This window comes from Tetrao urogallus (genome assembly GCF_951394365.1).
Source record: "Tetrao urogallus genome assembly, chromosome: 19".
Classification (NCBI taxonomy): Eukaryota; Metazoa; Chordata; class Aves; order Galliformes; family Phasianidae; genus Tetrao; species Tetrao urogallus.
The window spans coordinates 3,396,512-3,422,090 of NC_136832.1; the positions used below are offsets into that span (position 1 = coordinate 3,396,512).

The 25,579-nt window shown below is 46.3% G+C and overlaps 1 protein-coding gene across 1 annotated transcript in view; it reads left to right on the top strand.

Annotated features, from left to right (window-relative positions):
* PAPPA (pappalysin 1) overlaps positions 1 to 25,579 on the top strand; it is a gene marked incomplete at its 3' end in the record, with an annotated part of 167,341 nt that overhangs the window by 111,944 nt on the left and 29,818 nt on the right. Inside the window, exons 11-15 of the mRNA XM_079544568.1 lie at positions 5,813 to 5,926; positions 6,344 to 6,479; positions 10,290 to 10,503; positions 18,881 to 19,049; positions 24,825 to 25,008. Of these exons, the coding sequence (XP_079400694.1) occupies positions 5,813 to 5,926; positions 6,344 to 6,479; positions 10,290 to 10,503; positions 18,881 to 19,049; positions 24,825 to 25,008 (817 nt within the window). The remainder of the gene's footprint in view (positions 1 to 5,812; positions 5,927 to 6,343; positions 6,480 to 10,289; positions 10,504 to 18,880; positions 19,050 to 24,824; positions 25,009 to 25,579) is intronic.

Below are 25,579 nucleotides of genomic sequence, written 5' to 3' on the forward strand. Positions count from 1 at the left end.
TGAATGTTTTCCTTAAATTTAGGAAGCCGACGTGAAATGACCCAATGCTGACTGGAGGTGGAGGAACAGCCATTGCTGGAGGTGTTGAAGAAAAGGGCAGATGTGGCACTGAGTGGCCAGGGCAGTCAGAAGCATGGGGTGATGCTTGGACTAGGTGATATTATTGGTCTTTCCAGCCTCAGTGATTCTATGCTGGTCAGCCAGGTGTTGACCTGAATCTCCTGACAGGAAAATCTAAAAGAGTGGAAATACCATATCCAGAACACTAGTGAGGACATTTGTCCTACAAGCTGTCTGATTAGAACCTTGGAGAAAATCCTGAGCAAAGTTTCTGAAGTCCTGTATATCAAACTATTTGTGTACAATTTCCATCTGAGCTCTGTGGGCTCTAGAGGTTTGAAATGATCTTGGAAATTGGCTGATTTTTGTGGTGTTTGTTGGAACCCAAATGGTGGCCTTTTTAATGGTCCAGTGCTCCCTAATATGGGCAATTTCTTTTTTTTTTTTTCTGTAACTCCAACCCAATTCCCAGCCGAAATGAGGAGAGCAGTGCAACAGCTTTCAGAACAGATTGGAGGTCTGTGCTGCAGCAGGCAAACTGGGGGTGTCCATGTGGCAATCAAGCTGCCTTGTAATACTGGGCAGTGAGCAGGCAGGAACCTTTCTGATATTTAGCAACTGCACCATCAGTGGGAAAAATTGACCTTAGATCTGCAAGAATAATAGCATACTGAAGAATAAAATGTCTGGGTAATGGTCAGCTCCATTTCTGGCAGTGAAGAGAGGAGGGTTTCATCTAAAAGGGATGTGTTAAAATGATGCATGTGTCATGGCTGAGATGCTCTGGTATTTGTTGAGTTAAATATAAATAACATCCTGCTGAGCTGAATGCTAAAAATTATAGGCTAATTAGGGTTCATTAGTACAGTCGAAATCTGTTCTTCAGCTGGATCTTCAAACAGAATGCCTGTTTGTGCCTCCACAGATCTCCTATCGGTGTGTGAGTGTTTCCATGTGCTTGTATAGCCTCACTTGGGACATTCTGTGCTCCACAAATAGATGCTACTGTGAGTTTTATCAGTGGATCCTCCTCCTGTTTGTTTTGGGGTTACAATTTTGCAAATGGGACAAACCCACAGCATTGTCTCAGTGCAGAAGTGGCAACAGGAATGGGGAGGGAGAGGCGGCAGTGTGGTGTTTGGGGTACAATAGCCACGTCCCCCCTTTGCTGTCTGATGGACAGACACTTCTGATGGCCATTCCCAGCCATACGTAGCCTGCAGACATGGTCTGGAGAAAGCCCTGCCATGGGGAACAGATGGGTCTGGGGAAGAGACAGATTTGCTGTGCTCAGCGCCTGCGGGCATGCAGACAGGCACGTCCGCTCCCACCGCGGGTGCCAGCGCTGAGCAGGGCAGCGTCCCAGTTTGAATAGCAGTTTTGCCTGTCTGCATTTAGGATTATTTTGATACAACGACGTGAGAGTTGAGAACTTCCAGTGTCTGCAAAGCCTGCGGTGTCAGGCTGTGCTTGCTCAATGGGAAGGACAGGGCCGGATGTCATTGATGCGTGTTTAACCCACTCCTGTGGGAGGCATCTCCTTCACGTGCATGCATCTCTTCATAACGTCTGAGCACCTTTTCTGTGGTTATCATAGAATCACAGAGTGGCTTAGGTTGGTCTAGACCTTAAAGATCATCTAGTTCCAACCCTCTGCCATGGGTGGGGTTGCCAGCCACTAGGTCAGGCTGCCCAGAGCCCCAGTCTGGCCCTAAATGTCTCCAGAGATGGGGCAATGGCATTTACCTTCAGGATACCTTTGTGATGTGGGGCAGTATCATTTTCACTTTACCAATGTGGGCTGGAGAAGCCCAGTACCCAGGACCACGTGCCAAGCCCTCAGGAATGATGATCCTTAACACGTGGTGTGCTGGCAATAGACCCTCCAACACAACAAGGCATTTCATGGCAGCAATGCAATGAGAGCTAATGCCTTAAGTTGTGCCAGAGGAGATTCAGGTTAGATATTAGGAAAAATTTCCTCTCCAAAAGAGTGATCTTGAGCAGTCTGCCCATGGAAGAGGTGGATTCACTGCCCTCAGAGGTGGGAGATGTGGCGCTGAGCGACACGGTCAGTGGGCATGGTGAGAGTGGGTTGGGGTTGGACTTGGTCATCTTAGAGCTCTTTTCCAACTTTGAACCTGTGAGGCCAAAGGCAGGCACCATTGCTCTGGTCTTGGTGTGGGCTTACAGTGGAACATCCTGCGGTGCTGTCTGCAATCTACCTGTTACTCATGGGATGGCTGGACCAATATTCACGAGGACCAATATTCACAAGGCTGCCTTCCGAAATTTGGTCTTCAACAAATTTTCCCGCATTACCTGGAGGGAAAAAATATTATGAGGAAATGAAGCTGGTTGCAATACTGAATGTTTTTTAGATGTGGCAATGAACTGAGCACTCCTGATATATCACTTTTCCCTTCCTGCTGACACATTCTTTGGTCCCCTTGAGTGAGAGAAGGAAAACAGGAGAGGCGGTTTGAAGAACATGCTGTCCCTGTGATTGACAGGGGGCTGTGTAAATCAGTCAAAGGGAATCCTCCAGGCATTCCCTCTTGTGAGAAGATCCCACAGTGCTCTCTGGCCACGCTCATTCTGTCTTTCGATGTTTGTGTACAAAGTGTGTGGGTGGGAGACGAGCTGGATTAGAACCTCTGAAAGGAACAGACATAAACTTTTTTAATTGAAAGCAGCTTTCTAGGGAGGGGTATGGCATGGGCTTCCAGTAAGTAGACACAAATAGTCCCCAAATACTTTGGAACAGAGACTGGACTCCTATGGTTCTCATTGCTGTGTGGGGCTGAGAACCTGGATAAGCCCCAGTGAGTGAAGTTTTGAGTCTTGCCTGATTCCGTCATTCTTCAAAGCAAATACTTTAGTGTGTGGTAACACCCTGAAATGAAAAGTACATCTATCCCTTCTTCCCTCCGCAGCTGTCAGGTGCTTTAACTGCTGTTTTTCATCATTGTAGCAAACAGGAGGATGTTAGAAAATAATTTATTTCTCCTAAGCCTGAATTTGTAGCCATGAGGAGAAGTGATGCTGTCTTCCAGGCCATTGAAATGGACTGAGATGCTTTTTTTCTAATCTTTTTATCTCCTACTGCTCCTTTCTTGTGCGTTTTCTTCCCCCTGCATGCAGCTGTCCCATACTGCTCAACTGTGGCTCAGGAGTGATGGCATGGCAGTAATAGATGCCTTCACACTGCTGACATCTTTAGGGATGCCCTGGAGGCAGAGGTGTGAAGGGCTGTCTGAGCAAGTGGTTCCAACTTTGCCATTGTTCAGTGACACTCAGTTGCTTGTCAGAATTGAAAAGGGGATATGTTTGCCACGAGTAGGTTATTGGAACCATTTATCTAATCAGGTTGTTACTAAAATCTCAAGGAATATGTTAGCACCAGGTGGGTTTGCTGGATAGCAGCTAGTGTAAGAGAGGCTCTCGAAGTCACTCTTACTATCGCATCTGTTGGATGTTCCTCATACTTGCCAATCATACTCTTCTCATGGAAGAACACTTTACCCCAGCGCTGTTTGGAATCCCTTGACTGAGGAGCAATGCATCAGCCTCAGCAGGAAGGAGCCAGTCAAACCTGCTGGAATCAGAACACTCTCCCAAGGCTGCACAGCCTCCAACACAGGCTCTTTATGCTCAGGTTTTTGCTGATAGTCTCAGGCAGAACCAGAAAGTGCTGGAGTTCACGCACACGCACACAAATCAAACAAGGCATTTAGAAGTTATCAGAGATTTCCAATCCACCTCAGCAGGGGTTTATTTTGGGTTTGATTCAAACTTTTGGTGAAGGTTCGGGTGAGTTTTTAATACAGGTTTTCACTCATCCATCAAGTGGCACTTAAAACACACTGAACGTCAGGAATCTTATTTGTTTCAACCACCTTTTTGGAGCAGTAGAGATGGAGGAGATATAACAACAAAATCACATAAAAGTAATGAGACCTTTGTTCATGTCAAAGAGCTCTCTGACCATATAAATTGCAGATGTGGGTAAGATAAATTCCCTAGCTGGAGAGGTATTAAAATAAAAACCACGCTCCCAACAAGAGACAGGCTGCTGAAAATGCAAGAAGGGAGAATTGCGAAATGGTACATGTCGAATTGCTGGCCTGGATTTCAAATGCCAAAGATAGTTTATGTAAAGCCTTGCTCTGCTGTAAAATGTAACACTATCCACTGGCTAGCCTCAATGAAGCTTGGTCACAGTTGTTTTAAAAAATAAATAAACTAAAAATCTTCTTCCAGCCCATTAAAGCTGATTTATGTTTTGCCCATAGATTCCTCTGTGCTGGATCTTGAGGGACTCAGATTATAGAAGTGATTACCTCACTCTTGGCCAATCTGGTTTCTCGTTCCCAGGCATCCCAGGCTCTCTTTGTATTGCACTGACTTTGCCTGTTGGGACCAAGAGGTCTCACACAGCTACCAAGCAGGCATAGGACTTTGAAAGATTAAAAGCACCTCCGTTAATACCCTCATTATACTTCAAGGTTTTCATTTTGTTTGAATAATCAGGAAAATTGCTTATGGGAATGGCTGTAATGACAGCACGTCACCATCAGGTTGCTCGGTTAATTCTCCAGCCTTGGAAAGAAATCTCATAATGTCCCCCAAAGTACGTGGCTTCACTTAGCACCTGATGCAAGTGCCTGTGCCCCGGGCTCCCCACGTCGCACACCCACCAGGCTGCCTGGGCCCCCCGGGTTGCACTCACAGCTCTGTTGCCAGCACACTGCATGGCCATGAGGAATTGCCTCCCTCCCCATCCGTTACCCAAGTGATGTGGATGTTAGCAGGTATTCTTCTGATGAAAGCAGTCCTGGAGTGCAGCTGTTGTCTTTTGGATTGTGCATCTTTCCTTTCTTGTTCTTCCTTGGGGAATGAAGGCTTTATGAAGGCAGTGGCCATGCATGTGCCTTTTTTTTTTTTCTTTCTTTTTTTGGGTTCAAGCAGTATCACTGCATTGTGCGATTTCAGGGTAAATCCTACCATTTCTTGCAGCTTTGTTTCTGCATATTGATGGCACTGCAAGACTGTGGTACTTAAATTCAGGCATTCTCTCATTTGGGCTTTTCATCTGTGCCAGCATTTGGGATTCATCTACTTGTTCTTCACTGAAAAGAGAAATAATAATCCCACTGCTGCCTGCCATGGAAAGTACTGTAGATATAAGAAAACGATTCAAATTACAGAAACTAGTTAACAAAAAGAGAAACGAGTTTGCTGAAATTGGGTTGTACTTTCCTGGCTACGCCTCTTTCCAAGTTTATATGGCCATCTGTGGCTTCCCTGGGGTTACAGCAACATGCAGGTTTAAATAGGACATTGCTTGAGTACTGTGGAGAGCATCTGCAGACTGTCTGTGCTTGGAGTTGGCATGTTCAGAAGCGGTCGTCACTTCGAGTCCAGAGGGAAGAGCTGCGGTCTGTTTGGGTGGGAGCAGAGCTGGGCTGCACGCTGTCAAGGCCCTTGTTGTACCAAATTAAGAGGGAACTGTTGGCTGCCATCCGGCTGCTGTGAGCCTTTTGCTCCTTTTTATGTTTCAGTTTTTCTCATTGAGGTGGAAGACCTGGAAACTTAACTTTTGAATAACCTCGTGGTATTTAGAAATGTCACTGGTGTGTATTATTTTATCCTAGCAGTGCACCTGGACTTTTTTCCCCTGCTTTAAATAGTCACAGTCCTTCCCTGCTGACACCTACATCTGTTTGGATGTTTCTTCTTTCTCCCTCAGACGTGTCGCACGAAGGTGATTGACCTGAACGATGGTGTTTCCCAGTATGCCTGGTATCCCTGCACTGCCAACTTCCAGTACTCCCACATGGCACAGACCATTTTCTGGCTAAAGGTAAGCAGTAAGACTTGTGAACAACACGCGTCTCTTTGCCTGCTTGTATGAAGTTGCTCCACTAGACAAAATACCATGGGACTGCCTTCCCAGGGCCAAGCAGCAACTTTCTTTGAAGTATGTTTAGTGGGAAATGGCAAAACAAAGTCTCTGAACACCATCTAGGGAGTCAGTGGTGAAGTCCGTTCCTGTGGCAGGTCTAGGGAGTTTCTTAGAGGTTGCAGCTCCAGCTGCAGGGCTTTTTAACTCCAGTTTAAGCTAGTTTGTGTAGGAGAGATTGGAAGAGAAGACATCTCCGTGACCTGGAATGAAAATTGATCTTTTAAAAGTTCAGCATTGGCTCTTTGTATTTTTTTCAAGTACAGCACATCTGCACTTTTCTCCATCTAAACCCATGTGGGGCTTTTGTTTTCCCAGGCTTACTTTTCCACGCCAATGGTGGCTGCAGCAGTCCTTGTCCACTTGGTAACTGATGGGACCTATTACCTGGATCAGAAGCAGGAGACCATTGGTGTGCAGCTGTTTGACACCAAAGAGCAAAGCCACGATCTGGGTGAGATTGTATTGAATTTAAGGCCCTCTTTATTGCTAGTGTAATGGAAGCTCCATTCACAAATTATGACATGTACTCCTACTTAGTTTTTTCAAGGTCAGACAGAAAGAACGCTTGCTTAATGCCCCAAGACCTGAGTTTGACTGAAGTCTGTGGAAAGCGATGGAACGTTTTGCCCAGACATTTCTCCATACCTCTCCATTTTCAGAAGAGTTTAGTTCCCATTTAGTCATTAGAATAAGATCACGTTAGTGCTTCATGCAGAGAACCCCCCCGGAGGGACATTTACAGTGATACAGATGAATTGCTGGTAGCAGAGAGAGAGACATTAACCCCATTCTGTGGCAGCTGGAGCAGCAAATGCTTCTGTTTCACAAGGTGTAGTTGGTTGGATTGCCCAGTCAGAAGGGGCTGCATCTAGCCCTGCTCGCAGGGAGGTTTCCACAGCTGTTTAATGGTCTGGAAACTGCATCTTCTAAAGCTTCATTGTAATACCTCCCATAAGCTCTGGAAGGGATCCAGGGATGGCTGCTGAGCCAGCTGTGTGAGGGCCATTTGCTGGTGCCATTGTCCAGCGTAAGAAAATCATCATCAAGATGCTTTGATGCCTTACAATGGAAAAGCTTTATTACTCATACAGATCCTTTTCTTTCTGGGGTAACAACCTCTTCATGAGAAACATCAGTTCACCTAGGGCAAAATGTGCCAGGTTTGATGAAGGTCAAACAAGGTCCACATGGGCTGGATGACAGATGCGTTGCCTCAAGCCTGTGCCTGGCAGAAGCTATGGACCTGCTAGTCGTGGTGAAGTCCCTGGATAGACCGTTTGTACCTCTGCTTCGAGGACAAATACCTGGGAAAGTTGTGTCTCATGCTCTGATTACATCCGCATTTGAGCTTGAGGACCAAGGAGCTCTCCCTGGCTCCCAGCTCTGTGGGCAGGGTAGGGCTTATGAAGTTCTTTTCCAGCCTTCCTTTGCCCTTTTATGAACTGGGAAGAAAGCTGACAGTGCCATCTTGAAAGCTTTAAGGCAACTCATCCCCCTCCCCCAGCTTTCTGTGCCCAGAATTTTGTGGTTTCAACAAGCTCAAACCCCAAGAAGAAGGGACACGCATAAGTGAAAGGTGTTGGATGACTGTCCAGTGTAATATGTAATGTTGGTGGGATGTAGAATAAAAGAAAGACAGTGTGTGTGGTGTCTCTTGTCAGAGAACAAAGAGAAATTCAGAGCAATTGTGCAGGTTGAGTCAGAATAGCTCCCAGTTGGCCAGAGCCCTGGATTGGTTTTTATCCTCCATTTGCAAAACAGTGGCACATAGCTCTTTCCCTCTGAGAAATAAATGACGGAGACACAAACGTGCCAACAAATACTTAATGCAATATTTTGTAAAGACACAGATTATAAGAGAAAGAGAACAAGAAAGAGGAGCAAAGAGGAAACTGAGGGTGAGTTATGAAATCCTGGATGAAGTTGCGACATGGCTTTGGCACGGTTTAAGCAGATGCCTGCAGATCTCCCCGGCTGAGATGCTCCCTTCATCATAGAAAAGCCCCTCTGACCTTCTCAGGGAGGCTCTCCTGGAGCAGAGGAGAGGTGTAGGTAGGTTACCCAGTACTTTTCACTCAGGCAGAGCTCCCATTGCTGCTTTCACTCAGGTCTCAGTGCAGCACAAAGCCCTTTTCCCCTATGTTTCATTTGATATTTTTGAATTATCACGGCAACAAGCTGGAAGCTGCAGCTGAGATTCAAACTTTGGCATACACTGGATGCAGGACAGTTGGCCAGCCCTAAACAGCTGCAAATGACAAGTCCAGCCAGAAGGTAGAAGCAGTGTTTTAAAGCTTGGTCAGTCCTCAGTGCACTAAAGCTCATACCCCTGAGCAAAGTTTGCAGTGTATCCAGAAGTTCTGTTTCCTCTCTGACCAGAACGAGGTTTTTTCCATGTGGACTCCCAGAAAATAATGAGAAACTTCTTTTGAGCTTTGGTAGGAGATGGAGAGGCTGGGATGCCAAACACCAGCATTGTTAATTCAGAGCATTTGTAGATACTGGGGTGCATTACAAGGGGCACTGAGGGCTCAAAAGGTGGACACAGAGCAATGGGGGCAAATGTGGACAGCTCTCACTGCCCTGCCATGGGTCCCTGTGCTGTCCTGGGTGATTTTTTTGCTGATGAAGTCAGGTTGATTAAATGAACTTGACTTGTTAAGCCTCTGTTTAAGTTGCTGGGATCAGAAAGCACCAGCAACTGCAGCACAGCTCTGAGGTCTGGTTTGTTGTGGACACCACCTGAGTGCAAGGAATGAAACTGAAGTGAATAAACAGCCTCATACCATAAGTTCTTTTTTGGCTTTCCATCAGAGAAGGCAGAAACTTCCAAGGAATTTGGGAACTCAGGATTTCAAGTATTAACTGCACCTGTTTGTAAGTGAGAAACGTGCACCGTTCCACAAGGAGCTGATATCAAAAGACTTGTGGGAGGCAAGTAGACAGGGGGGTTATTTCAGGGTCAGATAAAGACCAAAACAATGAGAGGTTGGCTTTTTTTTTTTAGTATTTTTTTTATTTTTATTACAGGAAGATTGTTTTAAAGGAGAAGGTAGGAGATGTTTAAAGAGAGTGGTCAGAAATCTGTCTTAATTCACAGGAAATCACTTTCTAAGGAGAAAAAAATGAAAACCTTTTTTTTTTTTTTTAAATTCCTCCCCTTTTGAACCAAGAAACCTGAACTGGAAAAAAAAAAAATAATAATAATAGTGATCCCTGAGCCAGTTAAACATGCAAATAGGATTTGTTTTATTTCAAAGTCGGGAGCGTATCGGGGTAGCCAAAGGGCCTGGGCCAAAGCCGTTGCTGGGGGAGCTCCAGCAATGTGAGTGGAGCCGAAGCCAAGCGGATCCTCGGAGCGGTGCCACGGAGCTGCCGGGGCAGGGCTTTGCTGTCAGCCACCCAGCCTGAGCCTGCAGGAAGGGGTGCTGAGGACAGGAGGCGGCTGTCTGTTCTCTCAGCTGCCCCCCAGGTGCGTTGGGCCCGTGGGAAGTCAGGTGGGGATTTCATCCTGATGGTCACGAGCACCTGCTCTGCTGGAAATGGGACTGAAAAGTCCCCTCAGCACCTCTTTGGTGCTGCTGAGCACCTCAACCTCTTGAGATGCTTTTATTTTCTTGAGATGCAATTCTTGTCACCTGTGAAATCTTCAGAGGGTCCATCACCCTCACTTCTCTTTTTGGGACCACCTTTGCCCTTTTTAGGAAAGAGCGAGATATCCCAAGGCTGGAAACCATTAATGAAAAGCAAAACTGAGCACACTTGGCATACAGGTCATGCAAAAGAAAAAAAAAAAAGAAGGAAAAGTTTTATGTTGGGTGCTAATGACATGCACAGCTACAAACAAGCCACTGGTGCACTGCCCATGGTGCACAAAGCCACCCAGCCTGCCGGTCCCATTTGATGCACGGGATAAAGGCTCCAACTGTCCCCTCCGACTGGTTTCACAATAGCTCAACTCCGCTTCCTCCGTGATGGTTGCTCCTGATTTAACAGAGCACAATAGAAATGTGGCTGTGGTCTAAAGAGAGTCTGCCGCGCTCACCGAGAGAATGGCAGCCTTTCTTCAGCTGTCTGCAGGGATATACTTCTGTGCTAAGCTCTCCAGAGCGATTTGGGAAGCCCCTCCAGGCAGCTTACCATAACTTTTCAGCTCTATAGGGCCATTCCTATGGGTGAAATGCTTCTGAAGTGCTCACGGCTTCGGGAAGTGATTGTGCTCGATCTGACCCTTCCTCTGATCTTGTCTCTCCTCTGGCAGGTGTCCACGTCCTGAGCTGCAGGAACAATCCCCTGATTATCCCCGTCATCCATGACCTCAGTCACCCTTTTTATCACACCCAGGCTGTCCTCATTAGCTTCAGCTCCCAGTTTGTGGCCATCTCCGGGGTGGCCCTGCGTTCCTTCCACAACTTCGACCCCATCACCGTCAGCAGCTGCCAGCGAGGACAGACGTACAGCCCGGCAGAGCAGAGGTGAGCCGCCGGCCCGCGCCCTCACCCCCACCCACCGCCCCACACCGGGCAGGGAGGGCAGGGGGGCACCGAGCCTGAACCCTGCTGACCCCTTTGTGCTGCCGCTGAGAAACTGGCGCTGTTCTTATTGAGCAGGATGGATGGGACATTTAACCCGTATAGGATACCGCTAGTGAATTATTTCCTCTTCCTTTCTCCTCCCTCCTTTATCCTGCGCTTGGAATTGGGGCCAGTTAACACCCCGTGCATCCCCCCTCTTGCAGCCGCTCACACGTCGGCCCGGATCTGGCCGGCTTTGTGCTGCTGAAGCGCTGGGGGGACCTCCCATGGAAGCGTCCGTGCGGGCACAAAGTGATGCCCTGCATCCTGCCTGGTGCTCAGCCCCGCGCTCCCAGCCTTGCGGTGCTCCCACGGCTGCGGCAGTGCCCTCCGCACCTCTCCGGATCCTTCCCGCGTTCTGAAAAGCTCAGTGGGACCCCCCAGGATGAAAGGTTTATGGCTGCCGTTTTATTCTTGTTGTTATTGCAGACACATCAATAGATCACCACCAACCCCTCTCGGTCTCTGCTTTACAGCATCCCACAGAGATGCTGACCTTTGGTGGCCTCTGGTGCGGCAGCTTTGCGGAGCCTTTCAGCGGAGTGGTGAAAAGAAGAGGGGAGAATTTAGCAAAACCCCTGAAAGAATCATTTTTTTTTTCCTGCTGTGAATTCCAAGTTGTGAGCGGTCGTCATAGCATAGCGGCAGCAATAGTAAAACAAGTCGCACATCCCAGCAAAGCTCTGCTCAGCCTCCTAAGCAGGCTGTCAGGTTTTTGATAATGTTCTGGCGTGCTTTTAGGAGCTGCTTTGATTCCAGGAAAGGGGGGAGGGTGAGAAAGGGGAGAGGGAAGGGAAAATAATAATAAAGAGGGAAAAAAAAAAAGAAAAAAGAGTATATCTATAGCTAAATCAATCCAGTCAGTGTGTTCTGACCTAGATTCAAGGAGTCTGATCGTTCCGTGCAATAGGTTGTGTAAATGGAGAGGCCCAAAGACAGCAGCACCGAGTTGCAGATGAAAAGTGCAGTTTGTGCATGTTTGGCCAAAGCCCAGTGCAGGAGGGACAGAAAAAGAGGGAGAAGGACCCGTGGAAGGTGCAAAGCACAGGGAGCACACGGGGGCACAGGACCGCATTCCTCCCTCTCGTTTTGCAGTGGGGACTGAACCGTTTGTTCGCTTATGAAATTAGAAGTGCTCTGTGTTTAGAAAGTTATTTCCTTATTAAAAAATGCTTTCCCCTTAGGCAAAGCTTCAGAGGGCCTCTGCAGTGCAGCGACGCAGCCTTGAGAAATCTCCTGAAGAAGGATCACCCTCTCTTTGCTGCTCTTTTTTTTTCTCCTTTTCCTTGAATTTTTGGGAGTGTTTCGTGTTGCCAGTGCAGCTCACTGTCCCAGCCCTTTGCTCTCTAACACATCAGCCACTTCCCTTCTTATTCAGGGGAACATTGCAGGTCTTGCAGGTTGCAGTGCTGGGTTGGACTTTGAGCTGCCCATGTCAGTCAAGGAACCAGAGACTGAAAGAGAGCCCTGATCCAAAGCCAGTTGAAATCAGTGGGGTTTTTTCCACTGAGTGCAGTGCTGTAATGGAAGATATCCATCTGGCCCTGTGGTGAGATCATTTGGGGTGATGGTGTGTGCTGTATTCTGTACCATGAGCTCTAAGCAGTTCCAAGATGTTGTGTGTTGAGCTGTGCAGCCAAGAGGCAGGTGAGCATCAAGGCCCCTTGCTCCCTTTCTGCTTCATTGTTTTCCCCAGTAAGAACATAGAGAAGGACTTCTTGTATTCATCTTAACCAGGTTAGGGGCTAGGTACTCCCCTTTTACCACTCATGTTCTTTGCCAGACCTCATCTGAGCATGATCCCATGCAGCCCACACTTCCTACTACCCTTTCCCCACTGGTTGCAATTGCCTGATACAATTTCTTTTTATTTAGTTATTTTTGAAAGGAACTTTTCCTTCTTATGCACAAGCATTGACTTCACCGCTTTCATTTTCCTTAGGTAAACATGGATATTTTTGCCTGCTTTTTGGCTTCTCTCTACAAGAGATATTATTTCTCTCTCTTCAAGGAGAATTATTTTGGTTGGAGAGGATTTATAGGCAGATACAGGCACTTCTAGGCAAGGGTGCAGACTTTAAATATGTGAGTGAGAAGAAATATATTGGCCCTTAAATGTGAACACCGTTTTTATTATGAGGGTGAATGGATCTTTCCCATGAGTTAGGGGCAACCTAATAAATGATAATAAAACACGTGCTCTTCTTTTTCCTCCTGAAAATATGCATTACAGTTTATACTTTTAAAGAGAAAAAGGAGCTTAAATGTAAAAATCCCATCCAACTTTATAGGTAGCTGTCCTTAGCCATCGTTAGCTCTTTTTGAAAATCCATTCCATCCTTCTGAAGGCATTTATAGAGGATTTAAGAAAATTCTCTGTACTTTCCAGTTGTGTTTTTCCAGTTGTTGTTGTTGTTTTCTGCCACAGCTGACCACAAGCTTTACCCAACTACTGGAGATGGGCTGTAAAAGCAATGAGCTTTATTTTCACATTGCATTCCTCAGACCAGATATGGCGACCAGTTAGTTCTCTGGCACTGTTTTTGTACTTACGTAGCTGAAATGATTGCGCTTGTATTATTTCCTGTTCAGCCTTGTGGAGAAGATATAGGTCAGAGGGCATGGTAGAGATGGATTGATCTTAGTGGTCCTTTCCAACTTTAATGACTCTATGATTCTGTGGCAGTGAAATGGGATGAGCAGAAGCAGTCGTATCGTTCCCCCCAACGCGGTCATTTGAGCACCATGGAAACCTGTGCATTCAGGCTGCCTTTGGCAGTGGTTCCTCAGCAGTCAGGACTTTGACTTTGTCGCCATGTAGGAAACAAGAGCAGGGGCTGCCCATGCCTGGCAAGGCATTCCCTGCCTTCTCCTAGGGCAGCATTCCCCCTTCATCCCACCTGGTCCCAAGGAGAAGGAGCCCACTCCATCCCCTTTGCTCTTGTTCTCTTCTGCTGTCAGCTCCTCCAACAAGAAATTAAATCTTCAGTAGTGTAGCAAACGCAATTGCCCTTTATAACTGTAGTTATTTTTTTCCTTTTTATACCAAAAGAACAGGTCTCCTCATCTCTGTTTTTGTTATTTAATGCAGCTTTCTATGTACTGTGTGGGCCGCCTTTCCCCTGCCCCTTCCCCCTGCCCTGTGTTCTGTCATTAAGCACAATCTCTGTCAGCTTGGTTCTGGTGAAATTAATGAATTTCTCACAGAACTGTTAATCATAGGAGCTTTGGTCTGTGACATGTGTTATAATTCAGTGGGTTTTTAACCTTCGCCCCATTTTGGTAATTGGCAGACGGCATCATTTGGCTTTTATTAAAGTGGAACGCGATGCCATTTCTTTGTTTGTGGAGAGCTGGCGGGGCTGTGAGCACACAGGCACCCAGGCCTGCCCCAGTGTGTGGGGCCCTGAGTGCATTATGGGTTCCACAGGGCCCCTGGGCAGCACAGTTCACAATATGGTGTGCACCGAGCCCATCCCTGGGGCTGTTGCCCCATCAAATGTGGGGACAGGCATGCCCTGCCTCTGCTCCCCCACAGCTCACCTGGGGCTGGATGGAGTGTTTTCAGTAAATCTCAATGTTGTTGTGCGTTCCTGACCCCACCTGTTTGCATCTGGGGGTTTGTTGGGATTGCTGTTGGGGTCGGACTGGGCGGCACTGCAGTCAGATTGCTGAGGGGATCGTGGCTGTGGTGCCTGCAGTGTTGGTCGCTCTCATGGACCAGATGTGATGCAAACAGGGCTGCCCTGCTCTTCCAATGGCATGATCAGCACAGGCTCACCAGTCCCCATCTTGCTCCAGGATTCAGGTAGATTTCTTGGAGTTTTTTGTGTTCGTACAAGGAGATCAATTTGGGTTTATTTGGAAATCCAAAGAAAATAAACTCATTGCCACCCTTGCAGTTCGTACCTTTTTCACTTCTGAAGCTGCAGCAAAGAATGTGAAGGCAGCCTTTGCTTCTCCAAATGGCACATCTGTCTTTGGATTAGAGAGAGAACTTACTCCTGTCTTCAGAGGGAGAAGACAAACTTACTGTAACCATAAATCTTTCCAGAAACACCCTCAGAAGGCCATATGGTGTGAGATGTATGCATGGTGCTACTGAACAAAACCTCAGGATGCTCCAGGTCTGCAGCCTAGTTGGCCTAGGCTGAGGAACAGGGACTTTATGGACTGGATGATGGTTGAAGTTCTCTCGTACACAGATGTGTGCTGCATTCCTTTATGCTCACCTATGCATATATATGTGCCAAAGCTGTCGCTAAGGAAGCAGGTAATTGGGGCACTGTGTTAAGATGAGTTTTTGGAAAAGTGCTTGACCCCAAGGTTAAGGAAAAAAACATTTGGCTGCTGTAAGCTTTTCGAAGGAGGAAGTGCTGATTTGTTTTTGTGTGGGGAAGGAAGAGTTCCACTTAATTGTTACAATTTTCTATAAACATGTTAAAATACAAATGTTTCTAGGATTGTGTCACCGAGACCCCAATTTAGCAAAGCCTCCAGCTATTTGCTTACATCCCCCTGTAGTCAAATCTATCACTGGGACTTAACCATGCTTTTGAAGTTAAGCACATATTTAAGTGCCTTGCTGAACTGGGGCCAATATTGGCACAGAGAAATAAAGATTTAGAGGCTAATGACTGAGCTCATTTAGATTAGGGATGGGCAGAATGGATTTGAGTAAAGTAAGAACTGGCTTAGAACTTCAGCTTGCATGTGAAACTAACACAGCTCAGGGCTTTTTACATCACTGAAATGGTTTGTCTTGATCTGTGTTTTTAACATACTGCGGGCAGTGGAAACTACAAAAAAATTCTTGCACTCAGCGGTGCAAAAATGTTGTTTTAGGAAGTTGTTCGTTCTTAGAGCAAGAACAGGAACAGGTGAATCATGAGGTGGATCTGGTAAAATACACAACGTCAGAGAATAACCCAGGCACCAAAGCTTGATTCCTATTTATATCGGAATGTTGAGTGGTTCTTTGGGTCACTTTCCTGGCTTTTGTCCAGTACTTTTGCAAGCAATTCCCAGATGCATCTGGGGAGTCAGGATAGACCAGGGATGACTTGGAATAGGCAGTGTTGATGAAGTCACCCAGTTTTGATTGCAAGAAAATGGGTTGAGCTGTCCCATGCCAGGAAGCAACATCAGTTATAGTAGAAGTGATTTAATGCTCAGATACTCTATATTGTTTCTTTCCAGAGTACTTCACAGTTTCTGGAACATGTGATGATTAACCACTGTTAAATGACAGTACCCAAGCAAGAGCTTCTGTAACCCACAGTTCTGTAATACGGATGTGATGGGTTCTTTGTCTAAGTTTCCTACTTGCAGATATTCATTTCTCCTTTATTCCACATTTGCAGAACTCAATTCAAGATCGTGACTTCAAAATTCATTGGGATTTATGGCTGACAGTAGCTGATACCAAATTGGAACCAGTAGCTAGAGAACCAGAAATATTTAAATTAGAAACATTTGGTGGCAGTGGTTGTTTTTTTACAAAAGTGAATGGTTGTATTGTTTGTCACTGAAGTCATTCATATAGAGTTACAGACAGAGAGAGCTGCCCAGATGATCTGCTAACCAAGGCATAATCTGGAGCCTGGGGGGGGGTGGCTAAAAATGTTCCCTGGCCAGTTAAGAAGACCACAAGGGGACTTGTAAACAGAAAGAAGAACATCACAATAAGTGTTTCTTAATGCCTTTGTCTGTGGCGTTTCAGTTCTGTAGGACTTTTAAGCCCAGGCTTGCTCATCTGGTGTCCTGATCTGAACTCTAGAAATTAGATTCTTTCTGTCCTTTACATTGAAGGAAATGGAAAGCAATGCCACTTCTTGTGTTGCTCCACGTTTCTCCAGATTTCTCTTTGTGCAAGTTGCAAAAGTTTTCTTAGGCTTCCTTTGGAAGCCATTCAAGCCTGAATTCAGTTCTATATCGATGCGTTGAACATTGGTTAACATGAGACATTATATGAAAGAGGTCTTCTGTTATTTTACTTCTCCAAGTTTTGTGCAAAAATGTTTTCAGATTTTGCATGTTTTGCAATGGGCATGAAGGTTTGCAATATTGTGCTTCTGAGAATGGCTTGGCGGCGATGTTCGTGTTTTTCCTCAATGAGTCAACTTCCTTGTCTCTGGAGTCTTGGCATGGAAGGAACTCATATGGCAGCTTCACTGTCTGAAAAATGGAGGGGAATGAAATAATGCTTAGATCTCACATGTAGGTGAACTGGGACACGTGGTGAGGATTCAGTGAGGCATCATTCATCGGTTACGCTCTCTGAGCGTCCGTGTTCAGACACTCTTCTGATTAACTGGTGAGGTACTCAACTGGTGACTACCCAGCTGCCCTGGGCAGCCTCACGTGCTGCAGTTCACGCTCTTGGCTGATTTGTATTGGGCATTTGATTCGTATTGGGCATTGTCTATTCTCACCTTGTTTCCCTGCAGGAGGAGGCCACCTTGGGCTCTAGGATGTACCAGCCAGTTGTTCTTCCCCCATCTCATGCACAGCCTTACTCACCAGTGAAAAGTGAAATCAGTGGCAGTTTAAATTTGTAGGTCAGGCAGTGAGTTGCAGTGACTAGAAAACATGTATGAAGCCCTTGGTGGAGAGGGGTCCTATGAAAGCAGGGTCATCGTGCTCTGTGATGAGCACCACTTATCAGTCATACTGCTGGCAGACCGCGTGCTATGTGTTGTGTATGAGGGTACTGAGCTGGCCAGTGCAGAGGCAGAATTCTTCTTCCTCAGCCCCACTGATGTCAGTACTTTGTGCAGGGTGAGAAAATAAGATCTGTTTGAATGTAGGAATTGCGTACAGCCCATCACACTGCAGGGAAGGGCTGCCACTGAACAAGCAACCTTAAATTACAGGCAGCAAGCACTTCTCATATAGCACTGGTCTGGGACAGAGAAATGAGCTGTGGAGATCATAATGCTGTCATTTCACCTGGCACGGAACTCAGCAGAGACATGTGCAAATGTGCTTCTCCATCACTGATGTGGGCATAACAACACCAGCCCAGGTGTCTCACAGGGGTGTCATGAAAATTAATTAGATTATGTCTGCACAATGCTTTGAACACAGCAAAACATCATGGACATGCTAAGTCCTGTGCTTAGTGAGGTGGATGGCTTTTTGGTGGCTCTTAACCTGTTTTCTAGGAGATAGGAATATCTGGCTTGTAATGAGTTTCAAGAGATGTGTGTTGATGCATTACCTCCTTCTGTAACTTCTGGTGTTTTGGGTTCTTCACTCATAAAGTTGGTGAATGGTGTCAAGATTTTCCCTCCTCAGAATTTAGCTGTATGTAATTTAAATTCAGTTTAACTCTCAGCAAAGGCAAATTGCTTTGTAGAAGTCTTTAACGCCAGAAACTCTGTCACAAATCCAGCAGAATATTTTTGCATTTTCTTTAGGATTCTCAATACTTTCATTGCCCTGGAGCCGAGGGACCGTCCCACACTCCATTTCATGATATGCTAAAATGTTTGACTCAGGTCATCAGAAATGGTTAAAGATCTGATGTCTGCTAGACATCTCCGAGTATACAGGAATAAAACAAAATGCTCTTTTTACAAGTTATGCTGAATGTTAGAATAATTCACGGCAGGGAGAGCGGTGAGTTTCCATCTGGGGAAACATTTTATGGATGGCAGGACAGCAACCAGAGAGATCTGAAATGACAGCATGCTGCTGAGCTTGATAAGAGCTTATCAACACAGCTACACGACTGATATTTGGTGTTCCCCGTGAAGTGGAATAAAGTGGATGTGTTGATTGCTATCGAGTTTCGCAGAGATAAGAGAAACCCTTCCTCACACGTACACACATGCACAGTTATCACTGGCAGTATCAGGCACTCCTGAATTCAGCAGAGACTGTAGCTCGGATGGGACACAAGCACTGCTCTGGAAGGATTGCTCACATGTACAGATGCATGTTGGTACAGCGCAGGAAGGCCATGCTGCTGTTGTTTGTGTTGTTTCTCTCTGAGAGTGTTGCAGAGCAGAAAGCCGTTCTGCAGACTTGGCAGGCCCTTCCCTTTTGCCACAGGACCCGTCATTTGCTCTCGTTGTCATCACCATTCCCACTGCCCCGGTCCTTCAGAAGATGCAGCTAAAGGGTGTGCTGGTTGGTCAGGAGCAATTTGCTGAGTGGGTCCGGCATGCAAGCATATCCCTGCAGCCTGGCACACAAGCTTGCTTTTTTTCTTTTTTTTTTTTGAATGAACTAAAGGAACTGAATGCAGATGCCACTTCTTGTCTCCCCACAGCTGTGTCCATTACTCCTGTGAAGCCACAGACTGCCAGAAGCTGGAGATCGACAACGCGTTGCTGAACTGCACCGGGGGCGGGTGGTACAACGGAGCCCAGTGCAACGTGAGCTGCAGGACGGGCTACATTCTGCAAGTCCAGAGGGATGACGATCTCAGCAAGAGCCAGGTTTGTGCTGCTGGTTTTGTGTGACCGACAAAAGATGGATGAGCAAATGGGTGTGGAGAAGTTGAGAAATAACCCAAAATCTCAGCTCAGCTTTGGGACAGGACCTTATCCAAATAGTTTTTGTCCAAGTAGGAGCCATCTGACTGCATGAAGAGGTTCTGACAGTGAGCAAATCTCAGATGTTGCCCAATTTTAGAGATTTTGGGGAGTTGAAACTAGATGATCATTATGGCCCTTTTCAACCCAGGCCATTCTATGATTCTATGATTTTTCAACCCAGAATGTTTAATTGTGTGCACAGGCCTTCTCTGATCTCACTGGCTTTACTCAACCAAATGGAGTTTCTTGGGTTGTTTTTTTGGGGGAGTGGGGTGTTTATTTTTCTATTTTTTTTCTATTTTTCAGTTTCTAAGCAAAATTTCTCCTTTTGTTCCTAGTGTTGGGGCTAACAATGTCTTAACTCCTTTACAGCATCTCAGTCCACCTGCTTCCCAGCACACATGCATATCAGGGAGGGAGAAGCATGTAAATCTGTTTGCTTCCAACCAAAGCATAGAAAACTCATCCCAGTGGTTTGGGTTTCATTTGCTGTTCTCCTGCAGTAATCCAATCTCACAAATGCACATGGCCCAGTGCAGAGCACGAGGCATTCAGAAGAACTGCCAGTTTCCTTAAGCACTGGGAAAACGCACAGATGCATTATTTGGGGGCAAAATGTGCACATGGTAGATGGGCATGTGCCTGAAGCAGAGGTCTTGTCATGATGGGGTGGTGGTGGCCTCCATTGGCACCTTCCTGCCTGCTGTGGGACAGCACACACATCTGGGGCTGGGGGCAGGCAGCTGCTCTCAGCAGCTTGTCTGTAGTTGTGAGCTATCGTGTTCTTCACGAGCTCCCAGAGAGGGGAGACAGAGAGGAGGGGAATGAGTCAGCCCTTTCAACTCAATTACAAAACAAATACAGGACCCCGCGAGCTGGGCCTCTTCCACCCTAATTGGCATCAGCACCAGAACCCCAGCTCCAGCTGAGCAGTTTTACAGAACAGAAAACAAGTTCTCAAACGAGCCTGAATGGCTGAACCAGGAAATAGTTGGAAATGATCTGTACATTGAGCGCACAGGAATCCAAAACCAAATGAAACAGCCTAAACGTGTTTCACCAGCGCTGCGTTATTTAAATGCAAAAAGTACCTTTTGGGGAGGCTCAGCCAACTGTGTATGGTTTTGCTCTGAGAAGTTTGGTTTCGGAGCCTTGATCAGATTCATATGACAGGAGCAGAGGCTTTTAGCACCCTTAGCTAATGTGATTCACTGCTTATTACAACATCCTTCCTCTCGCTCTGCTCTACTATTGCACTTTTTGTCTTTTTACCACTGATACAATCTGAGAGCCCTATGGATTTGTTTGCTCTGTGCTGTGCAGGGATGGAGTGAAGCATCTTAGAGATGTCCCTGCTCAGCAGAGTGCTATCAGCACATGCTTTGCAAGTATATGCATGTGCTTCAGAGGTCTGTTGAACAGGAACAGACAGTTTCTTTCCACATCATCTTGTTTTATTTCTTTCTGTAAGGTGTTTCAAGCCAGAATTTGTGGAACGTGCATGCAAGAAATGAACTATCAGAGCAACTCCAGAATCTGTGGTTTGGACTCCTTGCATTGTGTTGTATTGAATTGCATGGTGCTCCTGCCACAAATCTTTCCCAGCTTCGGTTCTTCTTCTGATCACAGGCAGTTGGAGATGAGATGGGATACGTGGCTTGTTATCTCTGCTCATGGGACTTGATGCTTTTCCTGCAAGCTGTAAAGCTGGTGGTTCTTTCACTGCTGTAATTCAGTTGGGTGTGTGTCCTGGTTAGACTGGTTGGTGGGACGAGGGCTGTATTTTTCCTGCTTAACTGACAGCGTGGAGGGGTCCACAAGGAGGAGGAAGGAAAGGAGTTTTATACATGCTGATACTTCATTCTTGAGGGAAAGGAGACAAAGGAGAGGTGCAGCACCTCAAAGAGCAGCCCAAACATTGGTGGCCCATGACTGCAGCATGCTGATGATGACTGACACACAAGTGAGGATGCTCTGGTTTAGCATCTGAACCACATCCATCTTCTGTAATTCACTGAACGGCAGGAAAAAAAATTAAAAGAAAAGATGAACAGAGAATTAAAAGCAAAGTTTTCAAAAGCACCTTGGAGATGGAAGGGCACAAGTCACATTTCAAATCAATCTTTTACTTCTAAAGGTTTTTTGAAAATCATCCGAACAGTTCCTGCACTTTCTGGCCTCTGTGTCTTCTTGAAGCCACCATTTTAAAAAAGCTTGGGGAAAAAAACTTCATTCATCTTTGCTCTCTGAGAAGTTCCTGTTCCCAAACCCTGTAAAACTCCATAAAATCACCAAACCCTAAAACACATCAGCCCCATGTGCAGCAGCAACCATTTGCTGCTGTTAAAACGAAACAAAACAAAACCTGAGCTGTTTTCTTTCTCTGAGGCTCCCTCTCATCTTCATTTAGGGATTTCGACAACAACAAAATGGGCTGGCATACTGATGGAGGCAGAGCCATCACGTATCTTTTTCACAAAGAAGATCCTGGGATGTTTTCATTTTCCCCCAATGTCCTCCCACCCCCCTGACAACTCCATCGCTCTTTCTTCTTCTCTCTCCCACTTCCCCCCTTTGTCTTTCACTGCCTTCCTCCCCCTTGTCCTTCACTGAAAGCCCCGCTCATTCAGTTCCTTGTTGTCATCTCTCCTTGAAGCTACCACCACTGCTGCTCTGGTCAAGAGGTGTTATTTAAAACCCAGCAGCTCCCTAATGTTGTGCAAAGGCATCATCAATCATGCCAGGAAAAGAAAGCAAGGCTCATGTGGGTTCAATTAGAGGCACAGTAGTGGGCAGAAGTGGAAGAATACTTAGAGGGGAGGGCACAGCTGTTCATTTTTAAGGAGAGGAAACTTCACACGTGAAGCATCGCTTGAAGAAGGAGCCAGCTGGGATCTCGGGCAGCAGGAAGGAGACATGAATTCTCCCAAGCTCTTAAAAGTCCCAAGAAACAAATCTTTCTGACACTAGATTTGTTTAAATTTGCATCCTCTCCACTGTATTTCAACCTGTATTTTTTTCTTCTTTTCTCCTTCCCTCCTGCCCTCCCTCCTTGCCTAAACCTCTTTTGGAAGGGAAGCGGTTGCTGCGATGCCAGTCAAAGCAGCACAAAGTGCCCAAAGTGACAGCTAATAAACCAGATGAGAAAACCGAGTGCTTTGCGTGGGCTGCTGTGCACAGGGTGACCTTGTCAGAGCAGACAGGCGAAACAGGCACATGCCTGCTCAGGCGTCAGGTGGGAGATCTGCAAAGGCAGGCGCAGATGCTGCCACAAAGACCCGACGTCGGATCCCAGGGCAGCAGTGCTTGGGCTGTGCTGTATGCAGATAGCCCGAGGTGTTTCCTTCTGAGGTCCTGCAGCCAGGTGCTGCCGTGATCCCACCCTCCGGTGGCACATTTGGGAAGGAGAAGCTGTAAGCCAGTGGGTGCCATCTGCAATGCTTTCTGGGGTAGCGTTGTCCTCTGCGCTTAAAGTCAAAGCCATCGTCGTGCTGCATGGTGGGAAGCTGGCTCTGTTATGTCCTGCTACACGCATGCACTCCTATCACTTGAAGTTATGCTGCTTAGTGATAGACGTGCTCTAAAATGTTTCATTATTACACGTGACCATCAGCTTCCATCATATAAAGTGTGGAATAAATCATTGGAAAAAGATGAGAAGTACGGGTCCTACCCACATGGGCTCTGCTTCTCTGAAATGGCCATGTCAGTGTGCCAGGAGAAGAAAAAGGCATCTGGGTCTGCAAGGAGGTGACTCTTCCAGACTGGTTAGTAGTTTTGTTGGGAAAGTACCATGGAGAAAATGCCAGAGTTGAGAACGTGAAGAAGACTGATCTTTTGTCACATCGAGTTCTAGAAGGCTGAAATAAAGCACAGTGAGGTATAGCTGTACCAGGAGATCACTTCCAAGGTAGGGTGGCCCCAGGGATGCTGCGTTTCCAAAAGGCTGTCATGTCCAGCAGCCTTCAGCTAACAAAGACCATGCCCTCACAAGTGCTGGCTTGGACAAGACATTCTTGCCCATTTTTGTAAGGTGTGACTGTTGTGCATAGATATTGCATCTGTTTCCATTTTTGTATTATATTCTGTAATTTGAACTCCTTATTTGGTGTTCTGCAGAGCAGCATCTGATAAGCAGTTCTGTCACTGGAGAAACTCCCTTGTGCCCCACAGTGTGTTTCAACAGCAGGTGTCAGCTAGAAGGAGCAATCTTTTATTCTCAAACTAGATCACACCAAGACTAAGCAATGAATTCTTGGAGTGGAAGCTCCATCACTGATAGAGCCTCCCTGTGCTCAGTGTAGAGCTAGCATCCAGTAGAATACAGTCCCAGACCCTTTTCCTTTATGTTTGGATAGCCCCTTGGGTTTATGCTTTAACCTCCTGCTGTTGAGGTGTCCTACAGCCACAGTGCTGGAGCACAACTTGATAACAGCATCTGCTAAGGGGGATGCAGGCTTTGCTGTGTCCTGGAGCCGCCCAGCCTGGAACACAAGTGTGGTGCTGCTGCTATGCACGTGCAATATGAAGACATGGGAATATGCTGTCATCTCTTCTCCTGTGGCCATCAGAATTACACAGCAACCTCCTGAAAACACAGACATCTTCAAGTCATCATCTAGCTACAGAATATATATATATAATAGTGCAAACAATCCACTGGACAATAAAGAATTAAGAGCCACTGGGGAGCAAAATGACTGGAATGAGAACACAGAGTGTCATTTCACCTGAGCATTCCATGAATCCCCAAATGTGCTACTCTAAATGTGTAGAAAAGGCATTTTTTTTCTATCAGCGGTGCTCCCTGTTTAAATAAACTGCATGGTCCAGAAAAGGGGTTTTGTGCCCACTTGGGAAGTGTCCAGTTTCTCAGCTCTGGGACTGCTTTTTCCATTCTGAATACAACCATATATCAAAGAGAGACAGGTCTGAACTTCTGCTGAAACCATTAGGGTGTTTTTGCAAAAAGGGAATCCAGGTCTCTTTGATGTGTGCTAGAAAAATTTCCCTTCCTTTTATAAAGCCAGATCAATGGCTGGCGGTGCAAATCTCCTGCGAGCGTACCAGCCTGAATAAAATATTCCCCAGGGACAAAGGAGTGCTGCTGTACAGCTTGGTCAGATTCCTCGCTGGTATCTTCCCCTTCCACAGTATCTTGTGTTTGTGTTTCTCACATTTCTCTTTCTCCCGTCCCTCTCTTTATTCTGGTATGGGGGGAAGAGTCGTGCTTTCAAAATCATCGCATCTAATCTGTGACCATTTTCCCTTCTTGGTTAGAAGGCAGATGTGTTGTTTATTCTGTACTCAGAATTTTGGTCTGCTGCGTTGTTGGGTTATTCCTCAAATCCATAGATTTGATGTGTAGTTTTGATGTAGCTATTGACATTACGGTGGCTTTGGGGTAGTCAGAGCACAGTAACTAACTCTATTCAACCTCTCTTGTTGAGAGTTTCTGCCAAGTAAACATATGGGAAGTATGCTCTTGGGTCTGTCCATTGCAGAATCCTACAGGAGGAGTCTATCTGTCAAGTGTGCATGGCCCTGGTGCCCCAAGGCACTCCAGTGACTTTGTTTTACTTGTGAGACACAAAATCAATGGTTGTTACCAGGCTTTAAACAGCTTTGGTCTCTCCTTTGCTGGCTGTGGTGGCTTAGTTGTGTCTCTTCCTCCAGACGGAGTCCAGCATCACCATGACCTGCACGGATGGGAAGTGGAGCAAGCAGGTGACCTGCGAGCCCGTGGACTGTGGTGTCCCAGACCAATACCACGTCTACCCAGCCACGTTCAACTGCAGCGAGGGGACCACCTTTGGCAAGAAATGTTCCTTCACGTGCCGACCTCCTGCTCTTCTGAAAGGTAACAGGGGGTACCGAGCTGGGAAAGGCTGCACAGCTAGCACAGACTGATGCCAGTAATATATGGTACTTTTGTTGCTTTTTTAGAATTCTTTATGATATTTTAAGTATGAAGAATTATGAGAGTCTAGGGAAGGTTTATTTATATTAGAAGCTAAGTTCCTTTGCATCTCCCTGTTACCTTCCTTTGACCTTTGCTTGATCGTGGCTGGCCGGGCAGGAACGACGCTGAATATTACTTCCATACAACCAAAACACAGAAAAGTCATGGGGATCAATCAAATTGAACTCTCATCTTTTCCCATGCCTTTGCTTTTTTTCTGTGCCTGTCTCTCTTCTATGCCTCCTCCACGAGCTTGGAAAGGAGGGAGAAGACTGAAAAGTTCCACGTCCCAGTGGCACAGTCCCCCATCATTGTTTTTCCTGGTCCACCCATCACTTCTCTATTTTGCTCACTCGTCTTGCCCTAATTCTGACTTTCTCTTTTCTTCATGTTTGAGAATCTCTGCAAGTTCTCATTCTTAAAAATGACATTCTCTCCTACATTCTCTGTTTTTCTCCCCGATCTTTCC